General features: G+C 47.1%; 1 protein-coding gene across 1 annotated transcript in view; it reads left to right on the top strand.

The window, feature by feature from the left end:
* Window positions 1-18,349, top strand: part of LOC140719911 (uncharacterized) — a 33,446-nt gene that overhangs the window by 8,604 nt on the left and 6,493 nt on the right. The window contains exons 2-5 of the mRNA XM_073034838.1: window positions 3,220-3,309; window positions 4,623-4,691; window positions 9,350-9,454; window positions 16,054-16,170. Of these exons, the coding sequence (XP_072890939.1) occupies window positions 3,267-3,309; window positions 4,623-4,691; window positions 9,350-9,454; window positions 16,054-16,170 (334 nt within the window). The 5' untranslated portion in view covers window positions 3,220-3,266. The remainder of the gene's footprint in view (window positions 1-3,219; window positions 3,310-4,622; window positions 4,692-9,349; window positions 9,455-16,053; window positions 16,171-18,349) is intronic.

The following is an 18,349-nucleotide window of genomic DNA, read 5'->3' as shown; positions in this document are numbered from 1 at the left end:
CCTACCATTTACCTTGTATGTACTGCCTTGGGTTGACCTTCCGAAGTGTAATACATCACACTTGTCCGCATTAAACTTCATCTGCCATTTTTCAGCCCATTCCTTGAACTGGTCCAAATCCCTCTGCAAGCTTTGAAAACCTTCCTCACTCTCCACTACACCACCAATCTTAGTATCATCAGCAAATTTGTTGATCCAATTTGCCATATTATCATCCATATCATTGATATAGATGACAAATATCAATGGACCCAGCAATGATCCCTGTGGGTTCACAGGCCTCCACTCAGAGTAGCAATCCTCCACTACCACTCTCTGGCTTCTTCCATTGAGCCAATGTCTAATCCAATTTGCTACCTCATCATGTATATCTAGCGACTGAATCTTCCTAACTTATCTCCCGCGCGGGACATTGTCAAAGGCTTTACTGAAGTCCAAGTAGACAACATCCACTGCCTTCCCATCATCCACTTTCCTGGTAACGTCCACGAAAAACTCTAACAGATTAGTTAAACATGACCTACCACGCACAAAGCCATGCTCACTTTTTCTAATAAGTGCCTGTCTATTGAAATACTTGCAGATCCTATCTCTTAGTATTCCTTCCAATAATTTACCTTCTACCGATGTCAAACTTACCGGCCTATAATATCCCTACTTACTTTTTGAGACTTTTTTAAAGAACGACATTTTAAATATTTCTGCAAGGGCCCCTGCAATTTCCACAGTAGTCTCCCTCAAGGTCCGAGGGAATACCCTGTCAGGTCCGGGGGATTTATCTACACTGATTTGCCTCAAGACAGCAAGCACCTCCTCCTCTTTAATCTGTATGTTCCATGGCCTCCCTACCTGTTTGCCTTGTTTTCATAGACTCCATTCCAGTTTCCTTAGTAGCTACAGATGCAAAAAAAAAAATACATACAATATCTCTCCCATTTCTTTTGGCTCCATACATAGTCAACCACTCTGATCATCAAGAGGACCAATTTTATCCATTACTATCCATTTTCTTCTTAACGTATCTGTAGATTCTCTTCGGATTATCCTTCACCCTGACTGCCACAGTAACATCATGTCTTTTTTCAGCACTCCTGATTTCTTTCTTAAGTATTTTCTTTCTCTTTTTATACTCCTCAAGCAAATTATTTCCTCCCTGTTGCCTATACATGTTCTACATCTCTCTCTTCTTCTTTATCAGTGTTCCAATATCCCTCGAGAACAAAAGTTCCACATTCTTATTCAAGTTCTCCAAGGGAAAGACACTAGGACCAAAGCAGTTCGGCGCCTGTGTCGTCGCAGAGCAATGTGTTGTCAAATGCCTTGCTCAAGGACACAACACGCTGCCTCATCTGAGGCTTGAACCAGTGAACATCAGATCACTAGACCAATGCCTTATCCACTAGGCCACGCGCCAACACTTTCACCCTTAACCCATGCCCTGTTTTTTATTTCTCCCCTAGCCTCAGCGGAAAAAGCCTGGTTGCATTCACTCTATCTATCCCCATCATTATTTTATATACCTAAATCAAATCTCCCTTCATTCTTCTGCGCTCCAGGGAATAAAGTCCAAACCTATTCAATCATTCTCTGTAACTCAGTTTCTCGAGTCCCGGCAATGCCCTTGCAAACCTTTCCTGCACTCTTTCAACGTTATAAATATCTTTCCTGTAATTAGGTGACCAGAACTGCACACAATGCTCCAAATTCGGTCTCACCAATGTCTTATCCAACCTCACCATTTCATTCCAACTCTTATACTCAATACTTTGATTAATAAAAGCCAAAGTACTAAAAGCTTTCTTTACAACCCTATCTACTTGTGAAGCCTCAGGAGGGATAAAAGAAGCCATGAGGTTACGTTGGCAGTCAGGGTCAAGGATAATCCAAAGAGCTTCTACAGGTATGTTAGGAGCAAAAGGATAGTAATGGATTAAATTGGTGCTCTTGAAGATCAGAGTGGTCGGCTATGTATGGAACCAAAAGAAATGTGAGAGATATTAAATTGGTTTTTTTTGCAGCTGTATTTACTAAGGAAACTAGGGAATCATGTATCTGTATTCCTAGATCACTTTGTTCTACAGCACTCCTCAATGTCCTACCATTTACCTAGTATGTTCCACCTTGATTTTCCATTCCAAAAAGCAACACTTCACACTTGTCTGTATTAAACTCCATCTGCCATTTTCCAGTCCGTTACTCCATCTGGTCCAAATCCCTCTGCAGGCTTTGAAAACCTACCTCACTGTCCACTACACCTCCAATCTTTGTATCATCAGCAAATTTGCTGATCCAATGTACCTCATTATCATCCAGATCAATGATATAGATGACAAATAACAATGGACCCAGCACTGATCCCTGTGGCACACCACTAGTCACAGTCCTCCACTCAGAGAAGACATCATCCACTACCACTCTGGCTTCTCCCATTGAGCCAATGTCGAATCCAGTTTACTACTTTACCATCTATAACTAGCAACTGAATGTTCTTAACTAACCTCCCATGTGGGAACTTGTCAAAGGCCTTATCGAAGTCCATCTCTGCGGGCCATTCTCTCGCACTCTCAACCCCTCTCCACGGTACCTCTCCCACCCCCAGTTCTCGCTTCCTCACTTTTTCAGCTGCTCAACTTGTGTTTTTTGGTGTCGGTCTGACTCACTTGTCAAAACGGGCTTACTGTGACAACGGTTACTTCTCCTTCCTGAGCTCAGACACTCAAAGGATCCTCGACAGGTTGGACGACTGTGAGGCTTCCATGAATAAGAAACGCACAAATACTGGCTCAGGGGCAGCTTCCCGAAGTGAGTGGGGCAGAAAGACGGAAGGAGGGAGTTTCAATTTGAGTCTGACTCCGAGAGCGTGTATTGGATTGTGTGGATGTAACCCCCTCTGCGTTTGTCCCTGGGGGTTGGTGATGGCACATTGGGGAGGGAGCGTCACTCTTTGTCTAAGCCCAGGACTTGTGAGACGCTGCACAGGGAGATTCAATCTGTGTTTGACCCCCGGAGGGTGTGATGGGCTGGTGTGGAGTGAGGTTCACTCAGTGTCTGATCCTGGGTCGATGATGAGGGAGTCTCAGCCAATTTCTGAACCTGATGTATCGTACGTGGCGACTAAAGCCTAGACCCTCTCTGTGCCCCAGATTCGTAGAGATGGAAGACAGTTTCATCGTTGTTGCCTTGACTGTGTTCATGTAATTTGTCTATTCCTGTCGAGAGACCTCAGGGCAAACACAGCTGACCATTAACATTCGCTGTTTGAGAATATGTCGAAGGGAGCGCGCAGGTCAGGCGACTCGGAGGAGCAAGGTGAGGGGGTGGGGACGTCTGTGACGCTGGCGTGCTTTGGGAAGGGTGGCGTGGAGCGACCGGCATAGGAGGGAATTATCGAGGTAGCATTGTGGAGTGGGGTGTAGAGAGTGTGGAGTGGGAGGACGGAATGTCATGGGGGCAGTGTTGTGGAATTCTCGTGATCGGGGCGGTGGGGTGGAAGGGTGACTGAGGGGGGAGCGCTGAGACGGCGAAAGGAGGGAGGGTTGTGGGATGGCAGGTGAATAAGGAGTGCCTTGGAAAGGATGGTGTTTAGAGACGGCAATGAGAGATGCGGTGATGAGGGAGCCCCCTAAAATATATTTTTGATCCACTCTCGTATTTTCCATCTCCTCACCCCCTTCAGTCTGCACTAACCTTACCTCTTCCCCCCTTCTCTATCCCTTTCCCTCTCACACTCATTCTTTTGTTTCCCCTCTCTTCTCCCCTCTATCCCTCTTTTCCCATCTCATCGACTCTCCCTTTTCTTGTTCTCACTCTCCCCGACCCTCATCACCCCCTCTGTTTACCCTCTAACTATTCTCCCCAAACTGCTGTCTCTCATTCGCTCCTCTCCAACGCCCCGTCCCCTCTCTATCACTCCTTGAACCTCTCTCTCTTTCGTACCCCCTCTCTTCCTGCCCTATCTTTCACGCTATCTGTCCCACTATTCCCTCTCACACTCTCTCCCTATCGCTCCCTCATTCCCTCCTCTTTTGCCTCCCTCTGCCGTGAATATTCTGTCCGCTCTCTAACTACCTCCCAGCATCTCTATACCCCTTTTTACCCATTAACTCTTCCCTCTCTCATTGCTCACTTTCTTAATCCTCTCCCCTCTGTCACCCTCCCCCGGACTCCCACTCTGACTCTCCCTCTGCACTCTTTCCCTCACTCTCTCGTTCCTTTTGACTCTTCCATCCTCTCTCACCCAACATTTCTCCATCCTTTACTTTCTACTCTCTCACCCCTCTGCCTCGCCTCTCAATCCTACTCTCCGCACTGACTACCTCCCTCCCCTCACATCACTTTGCCCCTCTCTCTCCTATTTCTCCTCGTTCTCTTTCCCCAATTCTGCTCCATTTCCCCACCCATCGCCTCTCTTCAGTCACCCCCTATCAACAGCTCAATCCATCTATTTCACTCTCTGTCGTTGTACTCCCTGTCTCGCTTCCCTCTCTTGCCTCCCTTCTTCCCTTTCGCTGTCCCCAACACTCCCCCCCCCCCGTCTCTGTACTCTCTGCCCTTCCCTCTGCACCTCACAGTCCCCGATTCTCTATCGCGCTATCTCATACTTGTCTAACTCTCTCTCGCAGACGATATGACCTCCACCTACACCGAGCTGAACATTCGGAAAGTCGAACGCCTCACCAATACACAAGCAGGTCAGTGATGCAACAACGACGTCATTCTGGAGGGCTCACATGTCATTCTCCCAAATGCCCAAGTGTGTAATGCATTCGTCTCCACCAATTCCCTGGCAGCTCGTTCCTCAGACTGACCACCATCTGGGTAACAAACGGTTGTCAATCGGCTCAACAGTTGAATCTATTTCCCCTGTCTCCTTGTACCTGTGCGCTCAGGTCCTCGGTTGTCCAAGTCTAGGGGAAATAATAGCGCCCATTCACTCTGTCTGTGCTCCTCGTGGCCTTATATACCCTTGAAAGGTCATCCCTGCGCTACAAGGAATAAAGTCGCAATCAACCCAACCTCTTTCCCTATCTCAGTCCCTGGAGTCCTGGCAACGTCGCCGTAAATCTCCACGAGCACTCATTTCCAGTTCGATGGCATCTTTCCAGGAACAGGACGACCAACACTGAACACCGTACTGACCTCACCGACGTACTGTGCAACTGCAACATGACCGCCTTACTCTTGTACACAATAGCCAATAGACAATGGATAATAGGTGCAGGAGTAGTCCATTCAACCCTTCGAGCCAGCATCGCCATTCATTGCGATCATGGCTGATTATCCACAATCAGTACCCCGTTCCTGCCTTCTCCCCATATCCCTTGACTCCGCTATCTAACCTTTTCTTGAAAGCATCCAGAGAATTGGCCTCCACTGCCATAGATCCACAACTCTATGGGTGAAGAAGCTTTTCCTTAACTCAGTTCTAAATGGCCTAGCCCTCAGTCATAAACTGTGGCCTCTGGTTCTGGACTCCAACATCGGGAATATGTTTACTGCCTCTAGCGTGTCCAATCCCTTAATAATCTTATATGTTTTAATCAGATCCACTCTCATCCTTCTAAATTCCGGTGTATACAAGCCCAATTGCTCCAATCTTTCAACATATAACAGTCCCGCCATCCGGAGAATTAACCTCGTGAAACTGCGCTGCACTCCCTCAATAGCAAGAATGTCCTTCCTCAAATTTGGAGACCAAAACTGAACACAATACTCCAGGTGTGGTCTCACCAGGACCTCTTTGTTCCTATACTCAACTCCCCTGGTTATGAAGGCCAACATGTTATTAGTTTTCTTCACTGCCTGCTGTACCTGCTTGCTTGCTCTCAGTGACTAATGAACAAGAACACCTAGATCTCGTTGTATTTACCCTTTTCCTAACTTGACACCATTCAGATAGTAATCTGTCTTCCTGTTCTTGCCACCAAAGTGGATAATCTCACATTTATCCACATTAAACTGCATCTGCTATGTATCTGCCCACTCACCCAACCTGTCTAAGTCACCCTGCATTCCCCTAACATCATCCTCATATTTCGCACTGCCACCCTGCTTTGTGTCATCAGCAAATTGGCTAATGTTACTTTTAATCCCTTCATCTAAATCATTAATGTATATTGTAACTAGCTGCGATGCCAGCACCGAGCCTTGCGGTACCCCACTAGTCACTGCCTGCCATTCTGAAAAGTACCCATTCATTCCTACTCTTTGTTTCCTGTCTGCCAACCAACCTTATGTCCATGTTAGTACCCTACTCCCAATACCATGTGCTTTAATTTTGTCCACTATTCTCCTATGTGGGACCTCATCAAAGGCTTTCCGAAAGCCCAGGTGCACTACATCCACTGGCTCTCCTTGTCCATTTTCATAGTCACATCCTCAAAAAATTCCAGACATTAATCAAGCATGATAAACCGCCCCCTTCATCCATGATGACTCGACCGATCCTGTTATTGCTATCCAAATGTGCCGCTATTTCATCTTTTATAATTGACTCCAGCTTTCCCCACCACTGATGTCAGGCCAATTTTTTGTTTACTCTCTCCCTCCTTTCTTAAAATGTGTGATAATATTAGCTACCCTCCAATCCTCAGGAAATGACGCTGAATCTATAGAACATTGGAAAATATTTACCAATGCGTCCACGATTTCTACAGCCACTTCTTTAAGTACCCTGGCATGCAGACCATCAGGCCCTCGGGTTTTTTCAGCCTTCAGTCCCATCAGTCCACCCAACACCATATTCTGCCTGATCTGGATTTCCGCCTGTTACTCTGTTGCCCTAGGTCCTCGAACCACTATTACATCTGGGATATTGTCTGTGTCTTCCCTTGTGAAGACAGATCCAAAGTACCTTTTCAGCTCGTCTGTCATTTCCTTATTCCCCATAATAAATTCACCCGTTTCTGCATTCAAGGGCCCAACTTTGGTCTTAAATATTTTTCTTTTCCGCTTCACATACCTAAAGAGGCTTTTACTATCCTCCGTTATATTCTTGGCGAGCTTACCTTCGTACCTCATCTTTTCTTCCAGTAATGCCTTTTTAGTTATCTTCTGATTCTCCTTAAAATTTTCCCAATCCTCCGGTTTTCTGCTCATCTTTGCTATGATATACTTCTCTTTTATTTTTATACTGCCCTTGACTTCCCTTGTTAGCCACGGACGCCCCCTACTCCCCATAGAATCTTTCTCCCTCTTTGGAAAGAACTGATCCTGCACCTTCTGTATTATTCCCAGATATACCTGTCATTGTTGTTCCGCTGTCATCCTTGCTAGGGTATCCTTCCACTCAACTTTGGCTAGTTCCTCCCTCATGGCTCCATGGTACCCTTTGTTCAACTGTAATACTGACACTTCCCATTTTCCCTACTCCCTCTCAAATTGTAGATTAAAACATTATATTATGGTCACTACCTCCTAATGGCTCCTTTAGCTCGAATTCCCTTCTCAAATCCGGTTCATTACACAACACGAGATCCACAATTGTCTTCTGCTGGGTAGGCTCCAGTACAATCTGCTGTAAGGATCCATTTCGGAGGCACTCCACAAACTCCCTTTCTTTGGGTCCAGTACCAAACTGATTTTCCCAGTTTACCTGCGTGTTGAAATCCCCCATTACAACCGTAGTATTAACTTTGCGACATGCTAATTTTAGCTCTTGATGCAACTTGCACCCTATATCCCGTCTACTATTTGGGGGCCTGTAGATAACTCCCATTAGGGTCTTTTTGCGCTTACAATTTCTCAGCACTCTCTATACTGACTCTACATCTCCTGATTCTATGTCACCCCTCGCAAGGGACTAAATTTCATTCCTCACCAGTACAGCCTCCCTTTCATGGTCCGGATCGGTTCTCCTTTAAATTTAGTTAGGTTGCGATCCGGACCATTGACTACTTGTTCCCGTCTAATTCCGTTTCACGCGTCCCTTGAGCTCGGCAATCATGGTAATCTACCCTCGACCCGAACCGGCAGCTTATAAGCCCCTGGCTTTAGCCGCTCGGAGCGAGAGCGTTAAAGAAGCCTTTGCAAGTCGCCGCCGCTGCTACGACAATTCAGAGTGATCCAGCCCGCATCGAAGTACCAGCAATTCACCTTCCGTCGTCAGAGTGGGTCCGGGCACGGTCAGTCTACCAGGGGTGAGCTGAAGGCGGAGTCCTTACTTGACGTTTATTCCCCTTGTCCGTGTCTACCCCTCGAAGAGTCTCGGCTCCGTTCCTGAGTGGAAGGCGGAGTCCTGACTCGATGTTCCTACTCGTTGCCTTCTTCGGGCAGCTCCGGCCGGACTGCCGCTGCCCGGCGGGGGTCTGCCCCCTTCCTACCCATTCTCCCCCTGTCCAAGTCCAAGGTCCGCGGCTGTCCGTGCTCCCCGTCCGAGTCCAAGGCCCGCGGCTGTCCGTGTTCCCGCTGTCCAAGTCCAAGTTCCGCGGCGATACCAGTTCCCTGTTTCCAAGTCCCAGGTCCGCGGCGATCCTAGTCCCTAGTCCACCTAGTCTGAGGATAGTGTTCCTCTTTGTCCTCGATTTTCCGATCTTCTGTGGAGCGAGGAAGAAACGCTATTTTATTGTACCATTAAAAAAGTGTTTGTGTCCTTCCCCAGCACCATTCTCCCCACAGCTCGACACTCCCAAGCCCCTCTGCCCACCTGTCTGTCCTTTTGATTGGACGTATACGCTTGAATATTCATTTCCCAGCCCTGGTCCTCTTGCAGCCATGTCTGTGTTATTCCTACAGCATCATACTTGCCAATTTCCAACTGAGCCTCAAGCTCATCCACTTTATTTCTTATACTTCGTGCATTCATGTATAATACTCTTCATTCATCACTCCCCTCGCTTCTCACGCGGATCCCTATTGCACTTGGCCATACGCTCCGATCCCTTCCTGAGCGTTCTGACCCTTTAATTCTGCTGTCGTTCTTACTTTTTCTTATTCACTCTTTCCCTTTAACTCAATCCTTATATTTCCAGTTCGTCCCCACTCCCCCCACTTACCAGTTTAAAGACACCCGCGTAGCAGTGGCAAACCTACCTGCCAGAATGCTGGTCCCCCGCTTGTTAAGGTGCAACCCGTCCCTTTCCTTCTTCTCCATCCACACCGCCTGTTGAATTCTTCTCATCTTTCTGTCTCCCCATTCTCTCCCATTCTCCAGCCGAGCGCCTTCATCTCTCACCCTATTTCCCCTCTCCATCCATCACTCTATCGGCTGCTCTGTCTCCACCTCTCTCTCCACTCACTTCCTCATCTCCCTCAAATTGTGTCTCCGTCTCTCACTCCGCCCCACCATTCTCTTCCTGTCCCTTGCCCTTCTATTTGTCTCTCTCTCACATTCTCTTGCTTTGTTTCCCAGATGAACTGGACCCCACCTACTCTCAGCTGAACCTTCGCCGAAATGAAGTTCTCATCGCTAAGGAAGAAGTTCCTCCTCTTACGACGGGACCAGGAGCTCAGGCAGGTCAGAGTTCACGTTGATGACGTCATTCTGAAGGTGTCACGTGAAAACGCACAAGTGTACAAGTGGTAATGCATCTGCATCGACCATTTCCTCTGGCAGTTCCTTCCACAGACGGAGCACCGTTTTTTAAACAGAAATTGTCATCCTGGTCCACAGTTAAATCTCTTTCTGCTATCACCTCGGAACTGTTCGCTCTGTTTCTCAATTCTCCAGGTCTATAGAAAATGGCTCTGCGCATTCACCTTGTCTGTGCCCCACGTGGTTATATAAACCTCTGTAAGTCACCTATGAACTCCAGGGCATAAAATCTTAATCTGCCTCTTATCTCCATAACTCAGTCCCTCGAGTCTCGGCAATATCCCCGTAAAGCTCCCTCTGCAATCTTTGCTGCTCAGTGGCATTTCACCTGGAGCAGGTGGAAAAGAACTGAACACTATACTCCAGGGTCCTGTACAACTACGTCCTGTTCAACTGCAAAGTGACCTCTCGACTCCTGTACTCAGAGCTTTGATTGATGAAAATGCAATCTTCACCGCCCTATCCACCCTTGACCTTAATTTCTGGGAAACGTTTTCGTGTAGACCTGTGGCTATTTATTCTCTAACACTTCCCAGAGTTCTTCCTCTTCACTGTGTCTTTCTCACACTACTTGTCTTCCTGAAATACAACAGCTTGCACTTACTCAAAATAACTTGCATAACAGGAAAAACTGAAACCTAAACCTACCCTGCCTCGCCCGTTTCCGCCTCAGCTCGTTGAGTCAAAGCCCTTAAGCCTTCACTCTGCCCCCGGCCACTTCACTGCCAGCTGTATAAGGCTGTGACCTTTTTAAATCTTTCCCGCTTCACTGCCCGACGGAGATGTTGAGAAGGAGATCCGTCAGATGTTTCTAAGATCACAAGAGACACAGACTGAGTCGACAGACAGTACCTTTCACCAAAGTTGAAATATCTGATACCAGAGGGAATGCATTCGGGACAAAATTGTAGGCCCATTCCTGTACTCCGCTGGGTGGTCTCTGTTCTATACCTGGAAATAATAAAACAATTTTCTAACAACTTACTAACTCTACAAGGCAGGACATTCTAAACACATAATGCCTACTTGAATATCCATATTTCCATCCAAATCTTTGTCACAAAGAGCAGAAGCCGTAGGCGGGATCGGTGCATTACACCACGATTCACGGACGTCCGCCGCTCTCTGAGGTCTGTACACAAGCCAACTCTGAGCCCAAATTCCCAGTTCTTTGTGAATCCCAATCATCGCAATCTTGTCAAAGTATCTCCCATGAAAGTGACGTTGCTGAATGCCCGTCTAAAATCAAGAGTTTAGCACCCCAATGAACTGCATGTTCAACTGTGATCCCTTCCTGCGTCCCTGGAATCTTAGAACTATAGAACTTTACAGCATATAGAACAGGCATTTTGGCCCTTCCTGGCTGCCCTAAACCATTTTTCTGCCTAGTCCCACTGACCGGAACCTGGCCCATATACCTCCATACACCTCTCATCCAATTATCTGTCCAGGTTTTTCTTAAATATTAAGTTAGCTCGCATTTACCACTTCATCTGGCAGCTTATTCCACACTCCCACCACTCTCGGTGTACAGAATCCCCCACCCCATCTTCTCTTTAAACGCTTCCCCTTCACCCTTAACCCATGTCCTCTGTGTTTTTCCCTCTAGCCTCAGTGCGGAAAAAAGGCTTGTTTGCATTCACTCTATCTATACCTATTTTCTAGAGGACAGAAACATTTTTAATTGGGGAAGGGCAAATTATGAGGCTATCAGGGTTTACACTTGAGTGTGTGAATTTGGATTATGATTTTGCAGGGAAATGTACTATGGCCATGTGGCCGATGTTTAAGGATCTCATGCATTGACGCAATGTCTAATGCAATTTACTGCCTCACCATGTATACCTAGTGACTGAATAATCCTAACTAACCTCCTATACTGACGTCCATGTAGTCAACATCCACTGGCTTCCCTTCATCCACTTTCCTTGTAACCTCTTTGAAACACTCTAATACATTTGTTGAACATGCGCTGCCACGCAAAAAAGCCATGTTGACTCTCCCTAATTATAGACTGTCTATCTAAATACTTGTAGATCCTATCCCTCTGTACTTCTTCCAATAATTTACCTGCTACCGACGTCAAACTTACCGGCCTATAATTTCTGGGAACACACACAAAGTGCTGATGGAACGCAGCAGGCCAGGTAGCATCAATAGGAAGAAGCGCTGTCGATGTTTCGGGCTGAGACCCTATGTAAGGACTAACTGAAAGAAAAAATAGTAGCTGATTTGAAAGTAGGAGGGGGACGGGGATATCCGAAATAATAGGAGACGACAAGAGGGAGTGGTGTGAAGCTGAGAGCTGCAAACGTGATTGGCAAAAGGGATGCAGAGCTGGAAAGGATCATGGGATGGGAGGCCTAGAGGGAAAGAAAGGGAAGAGGGGAGTACAAGAGGGAGATGGAGAACAGGCAAAGAATGATTGGCAGAGTGAGAGAAGAAAAGAAAGGGAAGGAAGGGAAAATCAATAAATCAGGGATGGGATAAGAAGGGGAGTAGGAGAATTAACGGAAGTTAGAGAAATCAATGTTCATGCCATCAGGTTGGAGGCTACCCAGACAAAATATAAGGTGTTGTTCCTCCAATCTGAGTGTGGCTCCATCTTGACAGTAGAGGAGTCCATGGATAGAGATATTAGAATGGGAATGGGACATGCAAATAAATTCTGTGGCCACTGGGAGATCCTGCCTTCTCTGGCGGACAGATGGTAGGTGTTAAGCCAAACGGCTCCCAGTCTGCGTCAGGTCTCAGCAATATATAAGGCCGCACCGGGAGAACCGTACGCAGTATACCACACCAGCAGAAAGCAGAAAGAGAGGGGGGATGGGAAGATGGGCTTCGTAGTGATGTCATAAGGTGAGCGTTGGGATCGGATCAGTTCCCCAAACTCACCATTCAGGACCTTCTCACTCTTCCTACCCACGTCATTTGTCCCTACATGGACCACGACATCCCGCTGCTCACCCTCCCTCTTGAGAATACTGAGAACTCGAACCGAGATATCGCGGACCCTGGCACCAGGGAGGTAACAGTCCATCCGGGAACCTTGTTCTCTTCCACAGGATCTCCTATCTGTCCCCTTAACTATCGAATCCCCTATCACTACTGTTCTCCTCTTTTCCCTCCTTCCCTTCTGAGCTGAGGGTCCAGTCTCGGTGCCAGAGACACAACCACTGCAACTTGTCCCTGGTAGGTCGTCCCCACCAACAGTATCCAAAACGGTATACTTATTGTTGATGGGAACGTCCACAGGGGTGTTCTGCTCTTCCTATCTGTTCCCCTACAAAAATTAAATTAATAATAATCTTTAATTCTCTCCAAGAATTGAACTTCAAATATGGCGACTTCTCTCCAGAACTCAGTCCCTCGAGCCCAGACAACATCGTTCTCCACCTTTTCTCTCCTCCACTCACACATTACCCTCCCAAACATCACTGCCTCTCTCCTACCCCATTTTCCTCCTTTGCATCCAGATTCTCCCCACCAATCTCCTACAAACATTTCCCCATCTATGGCCTCCTTTCTCCCCACCTCTCCCACACTTCCCGTCCGTCCTCTCTCCCCAACTCCCTCCCTCTACTGCCTCCTACCCTTATTTCCTCCCTTTCACTTTCTCTCGCCCCACTCTCGCCCTCCCAGCGACTCTCACATCAATCCTGTGCCCTCTCGTTTCCGAAACCCCGGACCTGAGGAACGTCTGTGTTCATTCTCCCTGCCTGTGCCCCTCGTGGTTTTATACAACTCTGTAAGGTCGCCCCTGCACTCCAAGTAATAAAGTCCTGAACTGCCCGACCACTCTCCATACCTCACTTCCCCGAATCCAACATCCTCGTATATAGAGCGGCGTCACTGTACATCGGCAATGTGACCTTCCGACTCCTGTACCATCATCTTCTAGAGCAGTGTACCATCCAAGACCTTTTTAAGGTCTAGGTAGATTACATCTATTCCCCGTGCCTGATCTGTCCTTCCAGAGCAAATTAGCCCGACAACTCTCTCTGGGTCTCAGGCCATCCAGTATCTCTCTCCCTCCTCCATTTTCCACCCACCGTATCTCCGCACCCCCCCTCTCTCACTGCTCCTTTCTTTCTCCATCTCTCCCTCCGTTCCTCACTTCCATCTCCCAGAGTGATTTACCATCTGGGATCTTGTGACAGTATTTGTGAAAGTCAGTGTAAATTTCATCAACCAATCAAGACAAACAGGTCCTCCGCAATCAAATCAGTCTAATCTCCCCTGGCCCAACCCCCTTATACAGAGCAGCCCAACAATAGGTCACTGAAGTCCCTATCCATCACGCCTGGTACACCGCCCTGATCAACCGTCCTGCTGTCTTACTCCAAAGATGGAATTCTGACATTTTCTCTCTCGGCGACACTGTCTACATTTCCTGCTATCTCCGTGAAGCAGCCAGAATAACCATAGACCCCCACCCAACCCAGCCGGACTCGCTCCCATCGGGGAGAAAGTTACGAAAGCACGTCACACCAGTCTCAAGGACGGCTTCTACCCCGTTTCTATCGGCTTACAGAGCGGCCCCCCAGGCCGATCAGTTGGACTCCTGACCTCACGATCTACATCGTCGTGGCCCCTTGCACTTTATCGTCGGCCTGCACTGCCCTCTCTCTGTAACTGTGACGCTTTATTCTGCAGGACCACTCCTGTTTGTGATGTATACAGAAACATTGAAACATAGAAAACATACAACACAATACAGACTCTTCGGCCCACAAAGTTGTGACGAACACGTCCGTACCTTTGAACTACCTAGGATTTACCCAGAGCCCTCAATTTTTCAAAGTTCCATGTAGCGATCCAGGAGACCCATGAGAGACCCTATCGGTTCCGCCTCCAAAACCGCCGCCTGCAGCCTATTCCATGCACTCACCACTCTCTGAGTTTAAAAAAAAAACTTACCCCTTAAATCTCCTCTGTACCTACTTCCAAGCACCTTAAAAGCCTGTCCTCTCGTGCGAGCGATTTCATTCCTGGGAAAAAGCCTCTGACTCTCCGCATGATCAATGCCTCTCATCATCTTGTTCACCTCTCTCAGGTCACCTGTCATCCTCCGTCGCTCCAAGGAAAAAAGGCTGTTCACTCAACCTATTCTAATAAGGCATGCTCTCAAATCCAGTAAAGATTCTTGTCAATCTCCTCTGCACCCTTTCAAAGGATTCCACGTCTTTCCTATAGTGAGGCGAACAGAACTGTGCACATTTCTCCAGGTAGGGTCTGACCAGGGTTCTATATAGCTGCAACATTACCTCTCGGCTCCTAAATTCAATTCCACGATTGATGAAGGCCAATACACCATACGAATTCTTAACCGCTTTGAGCTCGGACCCCATGATCCCTCTGATCCCCCACACTGCCAAGAGTCTTACCATTAATACTATATTCTGACATCGTATTTGACCTGACAAAAATGAACCACTTCACGAGGGTTTTGGCCCGAGACGTCGTCACTACTTCCTCCCATAGTTGCTGTCCAATCTGCTGAGTTCTGCCAACATTTTGTGTCTCTATTTATTTCTATCATCTGCAGATTCACTCGTCGTGCACTTCACACATAACTGGGCTGAACTCCATCTGTTACTTCTCAGCCTGTTTTGCATCCCGCTGTAACTTCTGACAGCCCTCCAACTATCCACAAGACTACAAACATTGTGTCATCTGTAAACCTATGAACCCATCCCTCCACATCTTCATCCAGTTCATTTATAAAAGTCACGAATAATACGGGTCCTAGAACAGATCAATGTTGCACTCCACAGGTAACCGACTTCCATGCAGAATATGACCCGTCTACAGCCACTCTTTGCCTTCTGTGGGCAAGAGAGTTGTGGATCCACAAAGCAAAATCCCCTTGGATCCCATTCCTACTTAATTTCTCAGTAAGCCTTGCATGGGGTACCTTATAAAATGCTTTGCTGGAATCCATATACACTGCATCAACTGCTCTTCCTTACAATGAGTTTAGACACATCCCCACAAAAATGCAATCAGTCTCGTAAGGCACGAACTGCCCTTTACAAAGCCATCCTGACAACTCCTAAACATACTATACCTCTGCAAATGTTCATAAATCCTGCCTCTCCGGATCTTTTCCATCAACTTACCAAAAGCTGAGGTAATACTCACTGGTCTATAATTTCCTGGGCTTTCTCCTCTCCCTTTCTTGAATAAAGGAACAACATCCGCAACCTTCCAATCCTCCGGAAACTCCCACGTCTCCATTGATGATGGAAAGATCATCGCCAGAGACTCAGCAATCTCTCCCCTCGCCTCCCAGAGTAGCCTGGGGTATATTTCGTCCGCTCCCGGTGATTTATCCAATTTGAAACTTTCCAAAATTTCCATTACATCCTCTTTCGTAACATCTACATGCTCAGGATTTTCAGTCTGCTGCAAGTCATCACGACAATCACTAAGATACTGAAGTAAAGTATTCATTAAGTAGCTCCTATGGTCTTATTAAACATTTATTGTGATCTTATGGTCATATGGTATCTCCACAGCTGCGCAAGAACGGGAGTCGAAAGAGAAGATCGGAAATAGACCGTACCGTCTGATCTGCCTACTCTGCCTCGTTACGTCCACCCTCATCGTGACAGTGGCCGGTCTCTCGATCCATGGTCAGTGGAACGTTCTCTGGATGGAGTCAGAACGTAAATACAGAGAGTGGAATATATTGAGATTGTAAAACACAACAGTAAAACCAACACCCCCTTTACCGTAACACAGATGGAAGAAGGCAGCATACATGAGGTTTAGGAAGCAAGGATCATATGGGTGTATTGAGGGACATAGGGTAGCAAGAAAAGAGATGAAGAAGGGGCTGTGGAGAGAAAGAATGAAGCAAGAGATGGCCTTGGTGAGTAGGGTAAAGGAAAACCCAAAGACATTCTTCAATTATGTGAAGAAGAAAAGGATGGCAGGAGTGAAAGTAGGACTGATTAGAGATAATGGTGGGAAGATGTGCCTGGCGACTGTGGAAGTTAGCGAGGTCCTAAATGAGTACTTCTCTTCGGAATTCACCAATGACAGGGAACTTGATGACGGTGAGGACAATATGAGAGAATTTAATGTTCTGGAGCATGTTGATATTAGGTGAGAGGAGCTGTTGCAGTTGTTAAATACATAAGGGCGGATAAGTCACTGGGGCCTGACGGAATATACCCCAGGCTGCTTCACGAGGAGAGAGAAGAAATTGCTGAGCCTCCGGCTAGGATCGTTATGTCCTCGTTGTCCACGGGAATGGTACGGAAGGATTGGAGGGAGGCGAATGTTTCCCCTTGTTCAAGAAGGTTAGAGGGATAGACCGGGTAATTACAGACCAGTGAGGCTTACGTCTGTTTTGGGAAAGCTGTTGGAAAATATTCTTCGAGATAGAATCTATGGGCATTTAAAGAATCATGGTCTGAACAGGGACAGTCAGCATAACATTCTGAAGGGCAGATCGTGTCTAACAAGCCTTATAGAATTCGTTGAGGAGGTGACCAGGGATATAGATGAGGGTCGTCCAGTGGATGTGATATACATGGAATTTAGTAAAGCATTTGACAAGGTTCCAGGAGGTAGAGCTTATTTAGAAAGTCAGAAGGCATGGGGTCCAGAGTAGCTTGGCCAGCTGGATTCAGAATCGGCTTGCCTGGAGAAAGCAGGTTGTCGTGGCGGAGGGAGTACATTCGGATTGGAGGGCCGTGACTAGTGCTGTTCCACAAGGATTGGTTCTAGTACCTCTAATTTTCGTGATTTTATTAACGACATCGATGTGGGTTTAGAAGGGTGGCTTGGCAAGTTTGGAAACGACACAACGGGTGGTGGTGTTATGGATAGTGTAGAGGATTGTCGAAGATTGCAGAGAGACATTGATAGGATGCAGAAGTGGGCTGAGGATTAGCAGATGGAGTTCAACCCGGAGAAGTGTGAGGTGCAACACTCTGGAAGGACAAACTCCGAGGCAGAGTACAAAGTAAATGGCAGGACACTTGGTAGTGTGGTGGAGCAGAGGGATCAGCGGGTACGTCCATAGATCTCTGAAAGACACCTCATAGGTAGATAGGGTAGTTAAGAACGCTTATGGTTGTTAGCTTTCATAAGTCGAGGGATAGAGTTTAAGAGACGCGATGTAATGATGCAGCTCTATAAAACCCTGGTTAGGCCACACTTGGAGTGCTGGTGTCCAGTTCTGGTCCCCTCACTATAGGAAGGATGTGGAAGCACTGGAAAGGGTACAGAGGGGATTTACCAGGATGCTGCCTGGTTTAGAGAGTATGCATTATGATCAGAGATTAAGGGAGATAGGGCTTTACCCTTTGGAGAGAAGGAGGATGAGAGTAGGTATGATAGAGGTATGCAAGATATGAAGAGGAATAGGTAAATTGGACAGCCAGCGCCTCTTCCCCAGGGCACCACTGATCAATACAAGAGGACATGGCTTTAATGTAAGGGGTGGGATGTTCAAAGGGGATATTATAGGAAGGTTTTTTACTCAGAGAGTGGTTGGCGCGTGGAATGCACTGCCTGAGTCAGTGGTGGAGGCAGATACACTAGTGAAATTTAAGAGACTACTAGACAGGGGTATGGAGGAGTTTGAGGTGGTGGTTTATACGGGAGGCAGCGTTTAAGGGTTCGGCACAACATTGTGAGACGAAGGGCCAGAACTGTGCTGTACTATTCTATGTTCCATAGCACGGACACACCACAAACCGTGATAAAACACGGTCTATACCGTAATTTAATCAAGACTCATGCTGACACAGACACGCCATTCCCCATCACATCAACAATGCTGTTACCGTAGCACGGTCA

This window comes from Hemitrygon akajei, unplaced genomic scaffold (assembly GCF_048418815.1).
Source record: "Hemitrygon akajei unplaced genomic scaffold, sHemAka1.3 Scf000033, whole genome shotgun sequence".
NCBI lineage: Eukaryota > Metazoa > Chordata > Chondrichthyes > Myliobatiformes > Dasyatidae > Hemitrygon > Hemitrygon akajei.
Note: the sequence above shows the minus strand (reverse complement) of the source record. Positions and strands in the feature narration are given on the sequence as shown.